The 23,030-nt window shown below is 39.1% G+C and overlaps 1 protein-coding gene across 5 annotated transcripts in view; it reads right to left on the bottom strand.

The window, feature by feature from the left end:
* Positions 1–23,030, bottom strand: part of LOC145543138 (uncharacterized) — a 54,202-nt gene that overhangs the window by 26,991 nt on the left and 4,181 nt on the right. For 3 of the 5 annotated variants that reach the window (XM_081583717.1, XM_081583696.1, XM_081583708.1), the window contains exons 2-5: positions 17,161–17,231; positions 13,483–13,579; positions 11,382–11,483; positions 3,446–3,604 (exon numbers count right to left, since the gene is read on the bottom strand). In XM_081583717.1, coding sequence (XP_081439843.1) covers positions 3,446–3,604; positions 11,382–11,483; positions 13,483–13,579; positions 17,161–17,231 — 429 coding nt within the window. The remainder of the gene's footprint in view (positions 1–3,445; positions 3,605–11,381; positions 11,484–13,482; positions 13,580–17,160; positions 17,232–23,030) is intronic. The other 2 variants (XR_014080481.1, XM_081583724.1) reach the window with 2 other exon arrangements.

Here is a 23,030-nt window from a genome sequence, read left to right on the forward strand (position 1 = left end):
GATATATTATTCACAGAAATTTTTCACATACTTGAAACAAATGTTGAATGATATAATACTGATTATAGAATTTAATGATTGTGATTTCAAAATGCATTGTAAAAATGTAAACACTATCAGTTATCCACTCTTTGGCTATTATTACGCTTTATCCATCTTTTATGAACTTAACATATATTGCAGTGAGGTTTATACTAATATGTCTCCTGCAATAGATTAAACTTTGCTGCTAAGTCGCTTCAGCCGTTTCCCACTCTGTGCGACCCCATAGACGGCAGCCCAGCAGGCCCCGCCATCCCTGGGATTCTCCAGGCAAGAACATTGGAGTGGGTTGCCATTTCCTTCTCCAATGCATGAAAGTGAAAAGTGAAAGTGAAGTCGCTCAGTCGTGTCCGACTCTTCGCGACCCCATGGACTGCAGCCTACGAGGCTCCTCCGTCCATGGGACTTTCCAGGCAAGAGTACTGGAGTGGGGTGCCATTGCCTTCTCCGGATTAAACTTTGAAAAGTATCTTATTCATTTTTTTTTAATCCCTGAAGACAACAAGCATAATACCCTCTACATAATAGGCCCCCAAAGAATGTTTTTAATGAATGAATCTAAATGGCTTGAATAATTTTATCTGAACTCTTGTTAAAATTCTCATAAAGTACAACTGAATCCTAGACAATGATTTTCTTTATTAATTCTTCTTTGTAGATTATATAAACCGATGTGACCTCATCTTTTTCCTGCTATAAAAATAATGTAGAGGGTTGTGCCTGGAGAAGGAAATGGGAACCCACTCCAGTATTCTTGCCTGGGAAATCCCATGGACAGAGGAGCCTGGCGGGCTACAGTCTATAGGGTCGCAAAGAGTCAGACATGACTTAGCAACTGAATGCACCCATACAGGTTCCTGTCAACAAACTGCCCTTGTTCTCTAGGGTGGCTGTAGCAAAACTCTACAAACTGGGTGGCTTAGAACAACAGGACACGTATTGTCTCAGAGTCCTGGAGAACACAAGTCTGTAAAGTGTCAATACAGTTTAAGGTATGGTCCTTTCTTCTCTTCCAGCTTCTAGTGGCCCCAGGAAATCCTTGAATTTCCTTAACATGTAGGTATAACATTTCAAAAAAAAAAAAATGTAGAGGGTTGCTTTAAGTAAGTAGTGTTTAATGTAACTAACATCGAGTGCTTGTTTGCTGGGGTTATGGCTGTCATACTCATTCTTATTATTCTTAGTGCCTAACATTGAGTTTGGTAGACAGTAGATCTTCAAGAGATATTTGTCGAATTAATCAATAAATAAAAGGTGCAAGGACTGCACAGATGAGAGAGGGATAGGCTCAGCCTGGGAAATGGATGAGGAGATGATTCTTGAGTTGGGTTTTGATGGATGAGTATAAGTTTTCCAAAGCAAGGAAAAAGAAGGAACAGTATGCATAAAGGTGTGAGATAATGCAACATGTATTTGGGAGAACTACAAGTAGTCTGATAATTTTTGAGATTTATAAACTATAAGACCGTGACCTCTGGGTGATGTGACTGGCAATATAGTCAGAAGAAAGCTCACTAAGTTAGGGAGGTTGAACTCTACCTCGCTTGGACAAAGGTGCACCACTGGAGGGTTTTAAAGGGACTTCCCTGGTGGTCCAGTGGTTAAGAATCCACCTTCTAATGCAGGGGACATGGGTTCAATCCCTGGTTGGGGAGCTAAGATCCCACAGGCTGTAGGACAACTGAGCCCATGGGACTCAACTAGAGAGAAGCCCCTGTGCTGCAATGAAAGATTCCACATGCTGCAACTAAGACCCAACACAGCCAAAAATAAATAATAATAATCTAAAAAGAAGGCTATATATAATGCTCATTACTTGCATTTTAAAAGAATACTCTAGTGTCACTGTGGAGGATGACTGGAGCAGAGCTGAACCAAAAATAGGGAGAATAATTAAATCTGGGAATTACCATAGTCAGACAAGAGGTAACTGATCTCAGAGTGAGAGTGAGCAGCACTGGAATGGGCAGAAGGTGGGTTTAAAAGAGATTTAGCCATTCTGGTGAATACTATATTAGCAATGATAAGGAAGAAAACATTAACATCAAACAACATGAATGTCAAAAACATTAAGTAAAATAAGTCAGACACAAAATACTATACACTGTATGATTGGATTTATAAGTCATTCCAGAAAAGACAACACTATAGTGACAGAAAGCAGATTAGTAGTTGGTTGGGGTCAGGGGTTGGGGAAGAGTCAATTATAGAGGAGGGCAGATTTTAGGATGGAAGAGCTAGTCTATAAACTTGACTGTGGTCACACAATTGTTCATAATTATCACAGTTCATCAACCTCCACACTTAGAGTCTGTGAATATTATATATGAATAATACCTTGTAAATTGTTTTGAAAGGTAAAAAAAATGAGGCTTATAATAAAAAAGATTTAGGAGGTTGAATCAACAGAACTTGGTGAGTAAAAAGTATGTGTATACTTTGCTTTATATGGTGTCTGTGTTTCTAGAAAAGATCTGTAGAAATAAAATTTAAAATGCTCACCCCAGGGAATTCTGTGGTGGGCTAGTGGTTGGGACTCTGTGCTTCATTGCGGGGGGCACAGGTTTGATCCCTGGTCGGGGAACTAAGATACCACAAGCCGTGAAGCGTGGCCAAGGGAAAAAATATGCTCAGAGGGAACTCTTCAAACTTTAGTGATTGTTTTAAAACTATTCTCTAACAGACAATTTCAGACACATACAAAAGCTGACAGGATGGTATAATGAATCCCTATATACTCAACATCCAGATTCAACCATTGTTAATTTATGACCAATTTTGTTAATTTATACCCCATTCTACTCCCCCACTCCTGAACTATTTTGAAGCAAATCTCAGATGTTACATAATTTCATTCATATATATTTTAGTACATATCCCTAATAAGTAATGACTCGTTAAAAAACATACCCACAATGCCATTATCACACCTAAAAATTAGTAATATTTCTTAATCGCATCAATATCCAGCCAGAGTTCAAATATCTGCTTCACGATACTATAAATTTTCATTTTTATAGTTTGTTTGAATCAAAATCCAGTAAGGACCACATACTGCAACTGATATCTCTTCTAAATCCTTTTTTTGGTAAGTTTCCCTCTCCTTTTCCTCTTGGAATTTATTTGTTGACTAACCTGTGTGTTTCTCTATGTTGGAAATCCTTCTGTTACACAAATAACCACCTTCTCCTTAAATAGGCTTTAAAATTTGGGTTGTTTTAGAATTATTCTTTTACTATTTTAGTTGCACTGCAATAATCTTTGATAAAGAGATAGTCTAGTGATATAGGATCATCTCACCAAGTGTCTCAGTATGTTTTTGCTTTGGGCAGTTTGTCTCAAGAGCAGGGATCCTATGACTGAGAACACTGTTTGGGTATCAAGACAGCTGTGGAACACTCACAGTTGTTTGCAGATCATCCGTTCTACCAGTGAAGATATTCAATCTGTCTCCGCTTTCCAAAATTTTATCAATATTTTGGGTCATAACATTTGTTACATCAGTTACTTGACTCTTCAGTGTGGATATCGAGCTGTCAACTTGATTTGTATTGTATTTCATCTATAGAGAAGTGAAATATAATATACGCTTAATTTTCTATAAGTGAAATCTATTGTAATACGTTGTACAAATCAGAGCAAAGGTGTCAGAGGGACATCTCACTGGTATTTCAGCATAGGGAATCAACTAAGTCTTAAATTGTCCTACCTTAATCCTGCAGAAAAAAATGGGGAATGGTGAGAGAGGGAATATATCAATGTATTCAATCAGCAATGTTCAGAAGTGTTTTTTTAATTTAAATTACTTATTTGTATAGACTTTTTAAAAGAGCAGTTTAGGCTTCCCTGGTGGCTCAGGCTGTAGAGAATCTGCCTGCAATGCGGGAGACCTGTGTTTGATCCCTGGGTTGGGAAGATCCCCTGGAGAAGGGACTGGCTACCCACTCTAGTATTCTGGCCTGGAGAATTCCATTGACAGAGGAGCCTGACAGGCTACAGTCCGTAGGGTCACAAAGAGTCAGACACGATTAAACAACTTTCACTTCACTTTTTAGGTTGACAGTAAAACTGAGTGGAAATTACAGAGTTCCTGCATATTCCTTACCCGCTCCCCCCCATCCTCCCTCACCATCAACATCCTCCACCTGAGTGGTCCATTTGTCACAACGAATGACCCTACAGTGATGCATCATTATCATCCAAAGTCCATAGTTTACCTTAGGGTTCACTGTTAATAGTGTACATTTGGTGGATTTGGACAAATGTCCAATGACATGTATTTGTCACTGCAGAATCATACAGAACAGTTTCTTAACTGCCCTTAGAATCCTCTGTGTTCCACCTATTCATGCTTCCCTTCTCCCTAAGCCCTAGCATGGAGAAGGAAATGGCAACCCACTCCAGTATTCTTGCCTGGAGAATCCCAGAGAAAGAGGAGTCTGGTGCGCTGCCGTCTATGGGGTCATACAGAGTCGGACACGACTGAAGTGACTTAGCAGCAGCAGCAGCAGCAGCAGCAGCAGCAGCAAGCTCTAACAACTGGTCTTTTTTTTTTATCTGTCACCATAGTTTTGCTTTTTCCAGAATACCATATAGTTAGAGCCATACAGTATGGAGCCTTTTCAGATTGGCTTCCTTCACTTAGTAATATGGATTTAAGGTTCTTCTATGTCTTTTCATGGTTGAATAGCTCATTTCTTTATAGCGCTGAATCATAGTCCATTGTTTGAATATACTGTAGTTTATTCATTCACCTATGGGAAGACATCTTGATTGCTGCCATGTTTCTGCAATTATGAATAACACTTCTATAATATCCATATACAGGTTTTTGTGTGGATATGATTTTTAATTCCTTTGGGTAAATATTGAGAAACATAATTGCTGGGTCATACGGTAAGAGGATGTTAGTCGTGTAAGAAAGTGCTAAATTGTCTATCAAAGTGACTGTACCATTTTGCATTCCCACCAGCAGTAAATAAGAGTCCTCCTGCTCCACATTGCCAGCATTTGGTGTTGTCAGTGTTTTGAATTTTAGCCATTCTAATAGGAAACTTAGGGGTATTTTATTGTTGCTATAATTTGCAGTTCCCTAATACATATAATGGAGAAGGCAATGGCAACCCACTCCAGTACTCTTGCCTGGAAAATCCCATGGATTTTCCATGGAGCCTGGTAGGCTGCAGTCCATGGGGTCACTAGGAGTCGGACATAACTGAGCAACTTCACTTTCACTTTTCACTTTCATGCATTGGAGAAGGAAATGGCAACCCACTCCAGTGTTCTTGCCTGGAGAATCCCAGGGACGGTGGAGCCTGGTGGGCTGCCATCTATGGGGTCGCACAGAGTCGGACATGACTGAAGCGACTTAGCAGCAGCAGCAGCAATACATATGATATCGGGCCTTTTCATATGCTTATTTGTCATCTGCATGTCTTCTTTGGTGAGACATCTATTCAAATATTTGGCCCACTTTTAAAACTGGGTTGTTTATTTTCTTTTTGTTGAGTTTTAAGAGTTCTTTGTATATTTTGGATTATGGTCCTTTAACAGATTTGTCTTTTGCAAATATTTTCTCTCAGTCTGCGGCTTGTCTTCTCTTTCTCATGACAGTTTCTTGATCCAGTTTGACAATCTCTGTCTTTTAATTGGTGTATTTACACCATTAACTTTTAAAGTGATTATTGACAGAGCTGGATTAATAGCTACCATATGTGTTACTGCTTCCTATTCATTATTGTTCTTGTTCACTGTTCCTATTTTTGTTGTCCACTCTATCCATATTAAGAATATATCTATATCTGGAGAAAACTGTAATTTAAAGAGATACCTGCACCCAATGTTCACTGCAGCACTATTTATAATGGCCAAGACATGGAAGCAACCCAAGTGCCCATCGATGGATGAATGGATAGAGATGTGGTACATATATATATATATAATGGAATATTACTCAGCCTTAAAAAGAATGAAATAATGCCATTTGCAGCAACATGCATAGACCTAGAGATTATCACACTAAGTGAAGTAACTGAAGACAAATACCATGTGATATCACTTAAATGTGGAGTCTAAGAAAAAAAATACAAATGAACTTACTTATAAAACAGAAATAGAAAACAAATTTATGATCACTAAATGGGGATGTAGGGGCAGGGATAAATTAGGAGTTTGGGATTCACATATACACACTGCTGCTGCTAAGTTGCTTCAGTCATGTCCGACTCTGTGCGACCCCATAGACGACAGCCCACCAGGCTCCGCCGTCCCTGGGATTCTCCAGGCAAGAATACTGGAGTGGGCTGCCATTTCCTTCTCCAATTCATGAAAGTGAAAAGTGAAAGTGAAGTCGCTCAGTTGTGTCCGCCTCTTAGCGACCCCATGGACTGCAGCCTACCAGGCTCCTCCGTCCGTGGGATTTTCCAGGCAAGAGTACTAGAGTAGGGTGCACACTACTATATATAAAAGTAGATAACCAACAAAGACCTACTATACAGCACAGGGAACTATAGTCAGCAATATTTCACTATACTCAGAGTACTCAATACTTTGTAGTAACTTATAAGGGACAAGAATCTGAAAGAGAATACATGTATATAACTGAATCACTGTGTTGTATACCTGAAACTAACATAACATTGTAAATCAACTGTATTTAAGTTAAAAAACGGATCTTTAAGATATAGTATATTTAAAAAATAAGCTGCAGCTGTAGTAGAGTATTAAATAATAACCTATTAAGCACTTGGTGTGTGCCAGGTACTGTTTCAAGCACTTCACATTTATTAGCTCATTGAATTCCCAAACCTTTATACAAAGTAGTAATCTTATTATCTTTTATTTTCTAAATAAGAAAACTCAGACTGAGAGAAGTAAATCTATTGCCCAGTGTTACACAGACATTGACTCAGTGGACATGAGTCTGAGCAAACTCTGGGAGACAGTGAAGGACAGGGAAGCCTGCTGTGCTGCAGTCCCTGGGGTTGCAAAGAGCTGGACATGACTTAGAGACTGAACGACAACACAACTAGAAGTAAAACTAGGATTTAGATCAAGAAGCTCTAGAGATTAAACCTTTACCTGTTGAATTAATTATCCCAGTTTTGTGAATTTACATATATATATATATATATATATATATAAAATTCTGGAAGGTTCACCCCAAACTGTTGAGCGCTCACCTCAAGAGGGTCTGCTTGACAGTGTACGAAATACTTATATTTCACTTTATATACCTTTGTATTATCTCACCTTATTACTGAGCATTATTTTTTAAATAGAAATGATATTAAAATCCCCTACTCTTTGGCAAGTGATCACATCCACCTTAAACAGAACTCTAGTTTTGGTCACTGGACCATGCAACTTATGACTGACATTCTGTGAGGAGCTCACCACTTGGATTTAGAAAAGAGGGAGTTGCTAGTAGTGTCCCCCTAAGAGCATGATTTCAAGTCCTGATTCTGGATACTTACGAATGTGACCTTGTTTGAAAATAAGGTTTTGGTGGCTTGTGTTAAGAAATGTTAGGTAGATGCCTCTACGGCTCACAGGTTAAAAATTTTTATTAAGACACAGTCAAGTTAAGATAAATGGTGAATCTTTGATTTTTCTTTCTATTCCTTTTCCTTTTTCTCTCCTTTTAAAAATGTTTAATCGTTTTAATCTAAGAGACTCATCTAAATTTTGTTAAGATAATGTATTCATAGTCCATTCCATGGCATTTGGCGCGCACACACACACACACACACACACACACACACACACAGAAATATTTAAAACTCCCTCAAAATTACTTTTTTCCCCCTGTGTGCCTTTTGTTAATTATAGCACTAAAAAGTCAACAACTTTCATAAAAATTTTCTACAGATTTAAAGCTCCTTGGGTTACTTTATAAATGTTAAACAGAAATTTCTTTGATGTCAGTTGTGTTAACTGCTTAACATGTGCATATTTTCGCAGAGTAACTGGTTTTCAGGGAGCATGTTAATAATAGATTTTGGCTGTGATGAATACTGCAGAATTCTCCATAGAAAAGTATGTAAATTTGGTATATCTATCCTTCATTATTTTTTCAGGCATTGTGGTGGACACACGCTATGGGGACCCACTGAGTCCCATCTTTGTAACATCTCCTCCCTTCAGTGTGAATGGAAGAAAAGGTGACGGATGTCACTCCTGTGGTTATCATATTATGTCACATTCAGCAGACTGGAATGAGAGATTCCTCTGCTGGCCTTGAAGAAGCAAGCGTGTGTGCTGAGGACGCCCTGGTGATAAAGAACTGCTGTCAGTCGTAGGACCGAGGGTGTCCTCCAGCCAACAGCCAGCAAAAAGCTGCAGCCCTCATGCAGTTCTTAGGAAATCAATTCTGCAACAATCTGAATGAGGCTGGAGGCAGATTCTTCCCCAGCGCTAACAGTTGAGAACACGGCTGGGCTGACACACTGACTGCAGCTTGGTGAGACCCTGAGCAGAAAATCCCAGTTAAACCATTCCTGACCCACAGAAATGGTGAGGTAATAAATGTGTGCTGTTTGGGGTTGCTGACTTGTGGTGATTTGTTACACGTAAACAGAAAACGAATGCAGGTATACTTAAAACATTTTTATTATGGGGAATTCCCTGGTGGTCCAGTGGTTTGGACTCTGAGCTTCCACTGCAGGAGGCAAGCGTTTGATCCCTGGTCAGGGATCCCACAAGCTGCAAGGTGTGGCCAACTTTTTTTTTTTTTTTTATGGAGAAGTTCAAACATATACAGAAAGAATGACTTGTTTAGTGTACCCATCACCTAGTTTCAGCAGTTATCAACACATGGTCAATCTTTTTTCTATCTGTCTTACTACTGATGGTGGTATTACCTGGTGGCTCAGACAGTAAAGCGTCTGCCCACAATGTGAGAGATCTGGGTTTGATCCCTGGGTCAGAAAGATCCCCTGGAGAAGGAAATGGCAACCCACTCCAGTACTATTGTCTAGAAAATTGCATGGATGGAGGAGTCTGGTGGTCTACAGTCCATGGGGTCGCAAAGAGTCGGAAATGACTGAGTGACTTCACTTTCTTTGCTACTGATTGAAAAGTCAAAGTGTTAATTGCTCAGTTGCATCTGAGCAACTCTTTGTGACCCCGTGGACTGCAGCCCGCCAGGCTCCTCTGTTGGGGTTCTCCAGGCAAGAAGACTGAAGTGGGTAGCCATTCCCTTCTCCAGGGGATCTTTTCAACTCAGGGATCGAACCCAGGTCTCCCACACTATAGGCAGGCCCTTTACTGTCTGAGCCACCAGGGAAGCCCCTACTACTGATTACCCCTTCCCCAAATGTATTATTTTAGAGGAAATCCTAGGCAGTCTATTATTTTAATCTGTAAATGCTTGAGTTTGTATCTCTAAAAGCTGTGGCCTTGTTTTTTCTTAAAAATAAAACCATGGGGCTTCCCTGGTGGTCCAGTGGTTAGGAGTCTGCCTGCCAATTCAGGGCACACAGGTTCAATCCCTGGTCCAGGAAGAATCCCACATGCCACACCACCACTAAGCCCCTGTGCCACAACTACTGAGCCCATGCTCGAGGGCCCACGAGTTGGAATTACTGAGCACTCGTGTTGCAATTACAGAAGTTCGTGCGCTCTAGAGCCCATGCTCTGCAACAAGAGAAGCCACTGCAGTAAGTCCGTGCACCACAAGGGAGAGTAGCCCCCACACACGGCTACTAGAGAAAGCCCTTGTGCAGCAACGAAGACCCTGCACAGCCAAAAATAAATAAATACAATTTTTAAAAAAGAATAAAATATTGCCACTTGCAGCAGCATGAATGGACTTGGAGTGCAATATGTAAGTGAAATAAGTCAGCTAGAGAAAGAGAAATCCCATATGATATCACTTATATGTGGAATTTAAAAAATATAACAAACTAGTGCATATAACAAAAAAGAAGCAGGCTAACAGATATAAGGCACAAATTAGTGGTTCCCAGTGGGGACAGGAAAGGCAGGAGGGGGAGGTAGGTGTAGGAGATTAAGAGGTACAAATTATTAAGTATAAAATAAGCTACAAGGATATATTGTACAACATAGGAAAAACAGCCAATATTTTATAATAATTATAAATGGAGTATAACCTTTAAAAATTATGAATCACTCTCTTGTACCACTGTAATTTATACGATATTGTATAGCAACTATACTTCAAGAAAAGAAAAAAAATTAAAAAATTTTATTATGATAAAAGATACATATTATAATATGTACAATTTTAACCATTTTAATTGTATAGTTCAGTGCATTAAGTATATTCACATTGCTGTACAACTGTCACCACCATCTATCTCCAGGATTTTTTTATTTTCCTAAACTGAAACTCTGCATCCATTAAACACAATTCTTCCTGCTCCCTTCCACCCAGGCTCTGGCAACCAACCTTCTACTTTCTGTCTCTAAATCTGACTACTCTGGGTACCTCATGTAAGTTGAATCACACATAATTTGTCTTCTTGTTACTGTTTTATTTCACTTATTAGGAACTACTTTTTTTTTTTAATATTTGGCCGTGCCATGTGGCACGTGGTATATTAGGTCCCAGACCAGGGATTGAACCCACGCCCCCTCCTGCAGTGGAAGTGTGGAGTCTTAACCACTGGACTGCCAGGGATGTCCCAGGACTCCTTTTTAAAACAAATTTTATTGAAGTATAGTTGATTTACAATATTAATTTCTGCTGAGGGCCTACTTTTAAAATATTTAATAATTCTATATTTATGTAAAATATTTACAGAATGATTGTGTAAATATTTTACAATTTTTAAAACTGCGTAGAATATTTATGTGGTTCCAAGTCAAATTTGCAAGACAGGTTTCATTCACAGAGGGCTAGTTTCTGTTCTCATCCCCATCCCTATAGAGGCATGTTTTCAGTTTGTCCTTGCCTTGTCTCTCCGTCCTCCGCTTTTTCACTATAAGCAAAACATATATTTGTATTTATTCTTCTTTCTTAAAATGGTTTTATATAAGGATGGTAAGTAAATAATAGTATGCCATATATGTTTTCTCTATCTTGCTTTATTCATTTACCACTATATCATGGATATCTTTCCTTACCATTATAGAAAGATAGAAGTTCTTAGTTCTTATTCATCTTAACAGCTTTTAAACTCATAATTCCTAACTGATTTGTCAGAAGTGATACAAGTTTTTTTTTTTTTGCCACGCTGCATGGCTTGGAGAATCATAGCTCCCTGATCAGGGATTGAATCTGGGCCCCCTGCAGTGGAGGCTGGAGTCCTACCCAGTGGACCACAGGGGAAGTCCCCCTGACAGTGTTTAACGGAATACAGTTGGAGGTTACATACCATATACTTTGCCAATACTTGTTGAAAATCTGCAGCAACTGCATTTGAAGGAAAAAAATGTTCTTGTGACAGCAAAGGATTTTTCAGAAAAGTCTCACTAACCTGGAGAAATCAATGGAAATATTTAAACTGTATAGATAATTTCAACCACAGAATTACAAAACAAGTGTTAATTTGAAGCCAAGTCTGGTAGAAACTTGCAATAAGAGAAAACAGAACAGTTCTAGATTTTTGGTGGCAGGGTATGTTTCTGTTTTAAAGATGCAGTATAATGAGATGGCTGGATGGCATCATCGACTCGACGGACATGGGTTTGGGTGAACTCAGGGAGTTGGTGATGGACAGGGAGGCCTGGTGTGCTGCAGTTTATGGGGTCGCAAAGAGTTGGACACGACTGAGCGACTGAACTGAATTGATGATGAAAACTGCTCATATCTCATATCATGAGACTGCAGGTGTACCTTGATTCTTCGGTGTTGATATTTTTCAGGACTTGAGGGGACCCACAGATGTTACCTCTGGCAGAAAAGGAAAGATAGGGGTCTATGATATTCTCTAAATAAGTGCTTTTCATTTTCCCCTCCTGCCTTACTTTCAAAATCCATTCAATGATAACAAAACAAACCCACCCAAATGTTAACCCTATACGGTTGTTAAATGACATTTCAAAGCTTCAAGAAGGAATTCTGACAGCTGTTTGTACTTAATGTTGTATCATCCCAGAAGCAGTAGTAAAAATCATGCAGCTGAGCAATTTTGTGTTACCTGATTTTGAAAAGTTGGTAAAGTTTGGATGTTGTTCCATAATGGTAGAGAGGGGAAAAAAATTCTAGTCAGTTAAACGGCTAACAGTGTTTATCATGTAGGTGCTAACAACTGACTAGGCAGAAAGGTAGAGTGAATTACAATATTAGGCCTTATACTCCTTGACTCTATGTGGTTATGATTTGAATTGTGTTAAAACAAGTTGGTAGACTAAGCAAATAAAATCTATGCATGATTCATGAATATGACTGGAGAATATCTATTAATAATTATAGTATACTTGACTGATTTTTCCATTAATATTTCTTTGTTAAAATATTTATCCTAAATTATGTATTTGTGAATAAAATTGAAGATTAGTATTATTTACTTTTTAAAATAAGAAACAAGCTTACTATCTGGATCATAAAATTACTAGAATAATGGTTTATTCCTAGTCTGTCTCTGAGACTGCCTTTCACAATCTTATTTTTGCTGTTGTTGCTTAGTTGCTCAGTCGTGTCCAACTCTTTTCAACCCCGTGGACTGCAGTTATTAAATGCTGGGTAATCGTCAGTAACAGATGATATCTATTAGAGAATGTTAATTACCTTTTAAGAAATTTATAAAATCTCATGTATCTACATAAGTACATACACATAATTACTCTATGTATATTTTATATTTGTTGGTAAATTTTACATAAAACATTCCCTAAAGGTAGTGTAGGGCTTCCCAGGTGGCTCAGTGATAAAAGAATCTATCTGCAGTCCAGGAGATTCGGATTTGATTCCTGGGTTGGGAAGATCCCCTGGAGAAGGAAATGGCAACCCACTCCAGTATTCTTGCCTGGACAATTCTATGGACAAGAGGAGCCTGGTGGGCTACAGCAGATGGGGTTGAAAAAGAGTCAGATATGATTTAGTGACTAAAACAACAACAAAGGTAGTATGTCTTGATTAAAAAACTTTTTTAACTCTTGTAATTGATTCACATTTTCTGCCGGAAGTGTCTTACATGTGTTTGAAAATTAAATACATATGCTACCGAGAAAGCATACTTATTGATCCTAAAGCTTAATTTTTTTACTTTGAAAGAAAAAAAGAAATATAAAGAGAGATTCTGAGAGATCTGGGTTGATTGTCTTTGCAGATCTTGCTTTAGAGTGAGGGAAGTGTAGAGGCAGGAGATAGGTGAAGGGTGAGGGTGAGAAATCTCTAAAGGTCATTAATGGCTCTGCTATATGGACAGATGGCTGATCTGCTCTTGGCTAGGGACATTACTACTAATAAACTATAAATCAGACCTCATAATTTCAGTAATTGAAAAAGTCAAAGTAGTATAAGAAATTACTTACATTTTTAAGAAATGCAGATGGTGTTAAAATATCTAAGGCATTGTCTGAGGCACAAAGGTAAGTGATTCCATCAATAAAGAGAGTATGGTAGACAAAGCTTTGAAAAGAATACATTCATTTATATATAATATTAAAGAAATTAAGTACTAATACAGAGAATTGAATTTTGCTTTCAAGCTTTCATTAATAGTATAAAAACTATGTAGGTAACTTTTTACAATCAGTATAGTTAGAAAATCTTTCAAAAATTTGAAGAATTAAATTATGTTAGATAAAAACTCTCTAAAAATGTGAATATGTATTTAACATTGCATCAAGAAAAATAAATTACAACAGAGAAAAGTCTAATAATCTAATCATATATATGTATATTTGACATGTCTTTGATGGAAGCCACTTACATTCCAAGGTTAGTTACATCTAGATTCTGATCACACAGAACAAATTCTATTTGTTCACTGATTTTTAGTATTCTTATATTTTTAGGTAGACATACTTAATTTTGGCAGTTCTTGGCTGTCTATCATGACAGATTAGAATTTAAAAGTCGTAAACTGCAAAGATCAAATATTCTGGAGAACACGAGTTGCGGGGTGTGTGGGGGGAATTAAACTTCCCCATAGTAATCCAAAGTGTACCTTTTTCAGACCACTTAGCTTCTAGGTACCTTTTGTACCTTCTCAGACATTTTAGGAGGATATAAGATTTTTGGAGAGTGTCTCCAGCTTTACTGCCCAGCAATCCAGAAAATTTAGGGATATAGCAAGCAAAATAGTTGCTTGGTGCCAAGGCTTTAATCTAGTCATTTTTGAACACTCTATATCCAAATGGTTAATAGGCAACAGACATGTTCAAATGCTCAACTGGATATATACGAGAATGAGGAATCTCAAAACATGTAGAAAATATAGTATCAGAGGTAGAAAATTTAAAATATGCACCCCTTCAAAACAAATCCTTCATATCATATCATGAATACACTATACTACAAATATTTTTAATGATGGTATTAGTTGACATGCATAATATCCACTAGGGCTTCCCAGGTGGCTCAGTGGTAAAGAATCCGCCTGCCAAGCAGGAGATAGGGTTCAATCCCTGGGTCAGGAAAATCCCTTGCAGAAGGAAATGGCAACTCACTCCAGTATTCTTGCCTGGAGAATTCCATGGACAGAGTCACAAAGAGTCAGACATGACTTAGTGACTTAAAAAATATTTATTTTTATTTTTAAACTGGGGAGAGTCTTTATAGGAAAAGAGTTTCTAATTCTATCATCTCTTCAAAAGTTACATATGTGATTTGAAGTAAATTGATACTGGATGTGATTTTAAATTTATGTTTAGTATGCTTAGTGAATAACATTCAGAAATGTCCTTAAATATTAAAAAACTTGAATACATGATGTCTAAGATATACTGTTAACTGACAAATGAAAGGCGAAGAAAAGTGCTTATGATGTACTACCATTTATCTGTATTTCTCGTATGCTACCATAAAGGAAATACAAATATATGGATGCATCTCTTATAGAAAAGAAAAAAAAGAAAATGATAAACTAAAAACTTAGTCAAAATAGTTACCTACATAGAGGAAGAGAGAGTAGTATGAAGAAGGGAACAAAAATGAGACTTCTTAAAGGAAACTCGTTTTGTAGATTTGACTTCGGAGCCATACAAATGTTTTACATAATGATAAAATGTTATTAAATCAAACTTTAAGAGTGCAACCCTTAAAAATAAAAAACAAAGGAAAAAAGAGAATCTAACGATGTCAAGTAACCCAAGCAAGAGATGGTGGTGGAGGCAGTCAGATTGTGGATATATTTGGAAGGGAAAGACAACAGGAGTTGTTGATGGGTTAGATTTGGAAGTAAAAGAGATAAAAATCAAGGATCATAGAGGTTTTAGACCTGAGGAACTGGAGAGGTGATGTGCAGACAACTCCAAGAGGAGGCTTGGCTTCGGACCTAAGGTGGAGATGCCCATTAGACATCCTCTGGAGATATGGAATGAATGGTTGGGTATACAAGTCTGGAGACCAGGGAAGGGGTCCTCAAAAGAGTCAAATTAGAATGTTCGATATAGGTAAACAAATAGAGGAGGCGAGAATCCCTTTTTCAAATAATTCCAGCTAGTAAGTAAAACAAAACTAGAATATCACTATTTTGCAACCCCCAATAAATGAATGGCTCTAGGGTGTAGGCCATGAATATCAATGGGTGCTAGTATGCCAAAAGGCAGAATTATACACCATCGGATCAAAAATTGATGAAAAGCCTACAGTCTTGCCAAAGGGATCAAGTCACTGGATCCAACTGCTTTGATCAGGATGAACTTCATTTTGAATACACAATCAGCAAAACCAGACCGTGGGAAACTCTATAGGTTCTTCAACAATAAATTGTAAGGAAAGGAAAGGGATATAAGGGCAATATGTGGATTACAGACACCAAACTAAAAAATGGGCAGGACTGGGCTCTTTTGCCTGAAGATGCATCTTCAGGTACCGAGGTGATGAAGAAATAGGATAAGTGACCGCTGCAGAAGTTGGAATGGTTGTTGATTTGGGGGAGAGGGAGGAAATTGTGACTGGGGTATCATGGTGGGGAGTTTATGGGGTAGTTGGCAGAGATCTATTCTTTGGCTTAAGTGGTAGTTGCAGCTGGTTGGTGGGAGGGAGTCTTTTGAGAAACTTCATAAAACTGTGCATTCATTTAATGTGTCTTTACATTAAGTGTAAGCTAAAACAAACTTCCTCCTTTAAAATCAACTATAAGTCTAAAAAAAAAAAAAGAAATTGGGCTTTCTTGGTGGCTCAGATGGTAAAGAGCCTTCTGCCTACAATGCGGGAGACCTGGTTTTGATTCCTGGGTTGGGAAGATCCCCTGGAAAAGGGAATCGCTACACATTCCAGTATTCTGGCCTGGAGAATTCCATGGACAGAGGAGCGTGGAAGGCTACAGTCCATGGGGTCATAAAGAGTTGGACACAACTGAGTGACTTTCACTTGTTCTATTACTAGCAAAATATTTACTTGGGACATTACATGGTTTAAGCCACATCATGTAATGTTTCAAGTAAAGTAGAATGATCTTATTAAAGATATTTTCAAGTGGAAGTTGCCCTTTTTATTAATGAAATATTTTGGTATATGAAAAAAGGTACAGAGAATAAGATAACAAGAACACTCGTAGCCCTACTCTCCAGTCAAAATGTTACAGATACAATTAATGTCCCCCATATACCATTCCTCAATTTTTTCTCCCTTTTCTTTGTAGAGGTAACCACTTTCTTGAATTTAATGTCGTCCTTACCATTCATAATTTTATACCCTCATTTCTGAGGATTCAATCAAGAGTCCATGCGATAAATATTTCCCCCCCATGTCATTATCATTGTAATTATCAGTTTGTGGTTGTTGTTGTTTAGTCGCCAGTTGAAAAGAGTTGAATCCCATGGACTGTTGGCCGTCAGGCTCCTTTGTCCATGGGATTTCCCAGGCAAGAATATTGGAGTGGGTTGCCATTTTCTTCTCCAGGGGATCGTCTCGACCCAGGGATTGAACCTGCGTTTCCTGCATTGGCAGGGGGATTCTTTACCACTGAGCCACCAGGGAAACCAAGCCCAATTATCAGCTGGTAATGATTAAAAAGTAGACTTTATTAGAATATACCTTACCTTCCGATTTGAATTATGGTCTTTGGTTCACCTCTAAGAAGTACTAGTTTAAGCACTGCTGCTGCTGCTTCCTAAAAAAAAAGTTGTTAGCATTTACGTAGAAGATTGTAGTGCAGTTCATTACTCATCTCCTTAATTTATGAATTTTTTTTTATTAAGGAACAACTGTTTACTAGGAGAACTAATGGGTAGTTATTCATAATGCATGGTAAGAGACAAGTTTTCATGAAATATTCATATGAATCTGAAGGAATATATTAAAATCACATCCCTGGTTTGTGAAGATCCCCTGGAGAAGGGATGGCAAACCACTCTAGCACTCTTGCCTGGAGAATTCCATGGACAGAGGAGCCTGGTGGGCTACAGTCCATGGGGTCCCAAAGAGTTGGACATGACTGAGCAACTGACATTGCTGCTACTAAATATACATATACTTTGTTTTTATACATATAAGTGTACAGATATAAGTTGCACTAATTAGTCATTTTTATAACACATTATTAATATGACTGGTTATTATTAATATAGTCAACAAAAGAGTCTAAAACGCAGTACTTTGGTGCAGTCTCAAAAATGGCAGAATGATCTCTGTTCATTTCCAAGGCAAACCATTCAATATCACAGTAACTCAAGCCTATGCCCTGACCAATAATGCTGAAGACGCTGAAGTTGAATGATTCTATGAAGACCTACAAGGCGTTCTAGAACTAACACCGAAAAAAGATGTCCTTTTCATTATAGGGGACTGGAATGCAAAAGTAGGAAGTCAAGAGGTACCTGGAGTAACAGGCAAATTTGGCCTTGGAGTACAGAATGAAGCAGGGCAAAGGCTAAGAGAATTTTGCCAAGAGAATGCACTGGTCATAGCAAACACCTGCTTCCAACAATACAAGAGAAGACTCTACACATGGACATCACTAGATGGTCAATACCAAAATTAGATTGATTGTATTCTTTGCAATCATGTAGAAGCTCTATACAGTCAGCAAAAACAAGACCAGGAGCTGACTATGGCTCAGATCATGAACTCCTTATTGCCAAATTCAGACTTAAATTGAAGAAAGTAGGGAAAACCACTAGACCATTCAAGTATGACCTAAATCAAATCTCTTATGACTATACAGTGGAAGTGACAAATAGATTCAAGGGATTAGATCTGATAGAGTGCCTGAAGAACTATGGATGGAAGTACATGACGTTGTACAGAAGGCAGTGATCAAGACCATCCCCAAGAAAAAGAAATGCAAAAAGGCAAAATGGTTGTCTGAGGAGGCCTTACAAATAGCTATGAAAAGAAGAGAAGCGAAAGGCAAAGGAGAAAAGGAAAGATATGCCCATTTGAATGCAGAGTTTCAAAGAATAGTAAGGAGAGATAAGAAAGCCTTCCTCAGTGATCTGTGCAAAGAAATAGAGGAAAACAATAGAATGGGGAATACTAGCGATCTCTTCAAGAAAATTAGAGATACCAACGGAACATTTCATGCAAAGATGGGCACAATAAAGGACAGGAATGGTATGGACCTAACAGAAGCAGAAGATATTAAGAAGAGGTGGCAAGAATACACAGAAGAACTGTACAAAAAAGATCTTCATGACCCAGATAATCACGATGGTGTGATCACTCACCTAGAGCCAGACATCCTGGAATGTGAAGTCAAGTGGGCCTTAGGAAGAATCACTATGAACAAAGCTAGTGGAGGTGATGGAATTCCAGTTGAGCTATTTCAAATCCTGAAAGATGACTGTGAAAGTGCTGCACTCGATATGCCAGCAAATCTGGAAAACTCAGCAGTGGCCACAGGACTAGAAATGGTCAGTTTTCATTCCAATCCCAAAGAAGGGCAATGCCAAAGAATGCTCAAACTACCGCACAATTGCACTCATCTCACATGCTAGCAAAGTAATGCTCAAAATTCTCCAAGCCAGACTTCAACAGTACGTGAACCATGAACTTCCAGATGTTCAAGCTGGATTTAGAAAAGGCAGAGGAATCAGAGATCAAATGGCCAACATCCATTGGATCATTAAAAAAGCAAGAGAGTTCCAGCAAAACATCTATTTCTGCTTTATTGACTATGCCAAAGCCTTTGACTGAGTAGATCACAACAAACTGGAAAATTCTTCAAGAGATGGGAACACCAGACCACCTGACCTGCCTCCTGAGAAATCTGTATCCAGGTCAAGAAGCAACAGTTAGAACTGGACATGGAACAACAGACTGGTTCCAAATCACGAAAGGAGTACGTCAAGGCTGTATATTGTCACCCTGCTTATTTAACTCATATGCAGAGTTCGTCATGAGAAATGCTGGATTGGATGAAGCACAAGCTGGAATCAAGATTGCCAGGAGAAATATCAATAATCTCAGATATGCAGGGGAGAGGGCAATGGCACCCCACTCCAGTACTCTTGCCTGGAAAATACCATGGACAGAAGAGCCTGGTAGGCTGCAGTCCGTGGGGTCGCGAAGAGTCGGACACGACTGAGCGACTTCACTTTCACTTTTCACTTTCATGCATTGGAGAAGGAAATGGCAACCCACTCCAGTGTTCTTGCCTGGAGAATCCCAGGGACAGCGGAGCCTGGTGGGCTGCCGTCTATGGGGTTGCACAGAGTCGGACATGACTGAAGCGACTTAGCAGCAGTAGCAGCAGCAGCAGATATGCAGATGACACCACCCTTATGGCAGAAAACGAAGAACTAAAGAGCTTCTTGATGAAAGTGAAAGAGGAGAATGAAAAGTTGGCTTAAAACTCAACATTCAGAAAACAGAGATCATGGCATCTGGTCCCATCACTTCATGGCAAATAGATGGGGAAACAACAGAAACAGTGAGAGACTTTACTTTTTTGGGCTCCAAAACCACTGCAGATGGTGAGTGCAGCCACGAAATTAAAAGACGCTTGCTCCTTGGAAGAAAAGCTATGACCAACCTAGACAGCATATTAAAAAGCAGAGACATTACTTTGCCGACAAAGGTCCATCTAGTCAAAGCGATGGTTTTTCCAGTAGTCATGTATGGATGTGAGAGTTGGACTATAAAGAAAGCTGAGCACCGAAGAACTGAATGCTTTTGAACTGTGGTGTTGGAGAAGACTCTTGAGAGTCCCTTGGACAGCAAGGAGATCAAACCAGTCAATCCTAAAGGAAATAAACCCTGAATATTCATTGGAATAACTGATGCTGATGCTGAAGCTGAAACTGCAATACTTTGGCCACCTGATGCGAAGAAATGACTCATTGGAAAAGACCCTGAAGGTGGGAAAGACTGAAAGCGGGAGGAGAAGGGGACGACAGAGGATGAGATGGTTGGATGGCATCACCGACTCAATGGACATGAGTTTGAGCAAGCTCCGGGAGTTGGTGATGGACAGGGAAGCCTGGCATGCTGTAGTCCATGGGGTCACAAAGAGTCGGACACGACTGAGGGACTGAACTGGACTGAACTGAATATGACTGGTGATTGGACTATCTAATCAAACATCTTTTGAGTGACCTCCATGAAGCTATATGTAAAATGTTAATGGATTAAAAGAATTCAGCTTTTAGTCTTTGATAAACTATGCAGTCTTCTTATTTTTTGATTAAGATAAAATTTTTATTCATTATTATTCACTGATGCATTTCTATAAAAACTAATTGCTAAGATTTCTTCCACCTGTTTATTATAAGGTTCATTCTTTTGGGGAAAATTTGCAAGGTATTATGATTATTCAGGGAGGAGGGCATGGCAACCGACTCCAGTATTCTTGCCTGGAGAATCCCATGAAGAGAGGAGCCTGGCGGGCTGCACTCCATGGGGTTGCAAAGAGTCAGACACAACTGAAGAGACTTAGTAAGCAAGCACACACATGTTTATCCAGAATACCTTAACTATATCTAATTATATGGAATCCCATTAATTGACTTTAGAAGCATGAAAGGAACCAGAAAATGACCTAAGAAGACTTGAATAGGCATGCTCCTGATTAACTTCTCCATTTGCACAAAATGATGCTTGAAATAAAAACTTTTTGGGAGAGAAGAGCTTATTATTCATGATTTCGGAGAGAGTAAAACTTGAAATTCTTGGTATTATCTGAAAAATCCAAGTGTATTCTCTAGAAAATGATTTCCTAAGAAACATCAAGGGAATTAAGAGAATGCATAATCTTTCAGTTACTCTGTTCTCATCACTGGAACATATTCCCCTAGCTTTTCCAAAGTGTCTCTTTTAGAGTACGTAAAGCACGAAATCAGAAAAATGTGAAACAAAGCAAGTGGCAACATGAGGCAATAAAATAACTGATACATGAGGCTGTAGTGCTGTTTCTGGGACTGAAGTGCTCACAATTTAAGAAAATGACTTGTCTGGGTCTGTTTCCTTGTGTGAAGAACGAAGAGATTGGGCAAGATGAGCTCTACAAGAAGAAACAGAGCCACAAACAGAGAGAGCAAGCGTATGGACACCGAGTGGTGAAAGGGTGGTGCTGGGATGAATTGGGAGACTGGGATTGACATATATACATTACTATGTATAAAATGGGCTTGCAAGGTGGCGCAGTGGTAAAGAATCCACTGGCCAACACAGGAGATGCAAGAGACGTGGGTTTGATCCCTGGGTCAGGAAGATCCCCTGGAGAAGGAAATGGCAACCTACTCCAATGTTCTTGCATGAAAAACTTCCATGGACAGAGGAGCCTGGCAGGCTACAGTCCATGGGGTCGCAAAGAGTCGGACAGGACTGAGTGACTAAGTACTGGAATGAGAACCTACTGTATAGCACAGGGGACTCGACTCAATGCTCTGTGGTGACCTAAATGGGGAGGAAATCTGCAAAAAGGGGATATCTGTATACGTATGGGCTTCCCAGGTGGCGCCAGTGGTAAAGAGCCTCCCTGCCAATGCAGGAGACATAAGAGACACAGGTTTAGTCCCTGGGTCAGAAAGATCCCCTGGAGAAGGAAATGGCAACCCACTCCAGTATTCCTGCCTGCAGAATCCCATGGACAGTGGAGCCTGGTGAGCTACAGTCCACGGGTTGGCATAGAATCGGACATAACTGCAGCAACTTAGCACGTATGCACTCATGTATACATATGGCTAATTCACTTTGCTGTACAGTAGAAGCTATTAATGTGCTGTGCGCTCAGTCATGTTCGACTCTTTGCAGTCCCATGGACCATAGCCCACCAGACTCCTCTGTCCATGGAATTCTTCAGGCAAGAATACTGGAGTGAGTTGTAATTTCCTTCGCCAAGAAGCTATTAATAACACAACATTATTGTTGTGTGGTGGCCAGGATGGGAGGGGACTTTGGGGGAAAATGAATACATGTGTATACACGGCTGGGTCTTTTTGTTGCTCACCTGAAACTGTCACAATATTGTTTGTTAATTGGCAATCCCCCAGTACAAAGGAAAAGTTAAAAAAAGAAACTAACACATTATAAGGCAATTGTACTCCATTAAAAATTAAAACAAAACAAAAAGATGATCTCTACAGCCCTGTCCAGTTCTATTTGATTTCATGATTAAGCTTTGGTTGGTACTAGGATTTTCTAATGAGTATAAAACATTTGTGACATCAATATTTAGCATTGAAGGGATATATGACAGAACTGTCCCTTAAAGTGCCTTCTCCCTGGTCAGCCTTCCACACAGAAGTCATTTCAGACCTTTGATCCTGTCCTCCACCACCTTCCACTTTCTTACCTCCCTGCGTGCTTCATACAGAGAGTCCATTGGGCTTATAAACTCCTTTAACCTTCTGACCCTCTCTCTTCATAACTAATCAAATGGTTATTGAGAATCTACTATGTCTAGGCATTGTACACTGTAAGGGCAGAGATGAAAACAGTCCCTGTCCTGAAGAAGTTCAATGGCAGAGAC

The sequence above is a fragment of the Giraffa tippelskirchi genome, chromosome 1 (genome assembly GCF_054371585.1).
Source record: "Giraffa tippelskirchi isolate mGirTip1 chromosome 1, T2T-mGirTip1v1.2.pri, whole genome shotgun sequence".
Taxonomy (NCBI): Eukaryota; Metazoa; Chordata; class Mammalia; order Artiodactyla; family Giraffidae; genus Giraffa; species Giraffa tippelskirchi.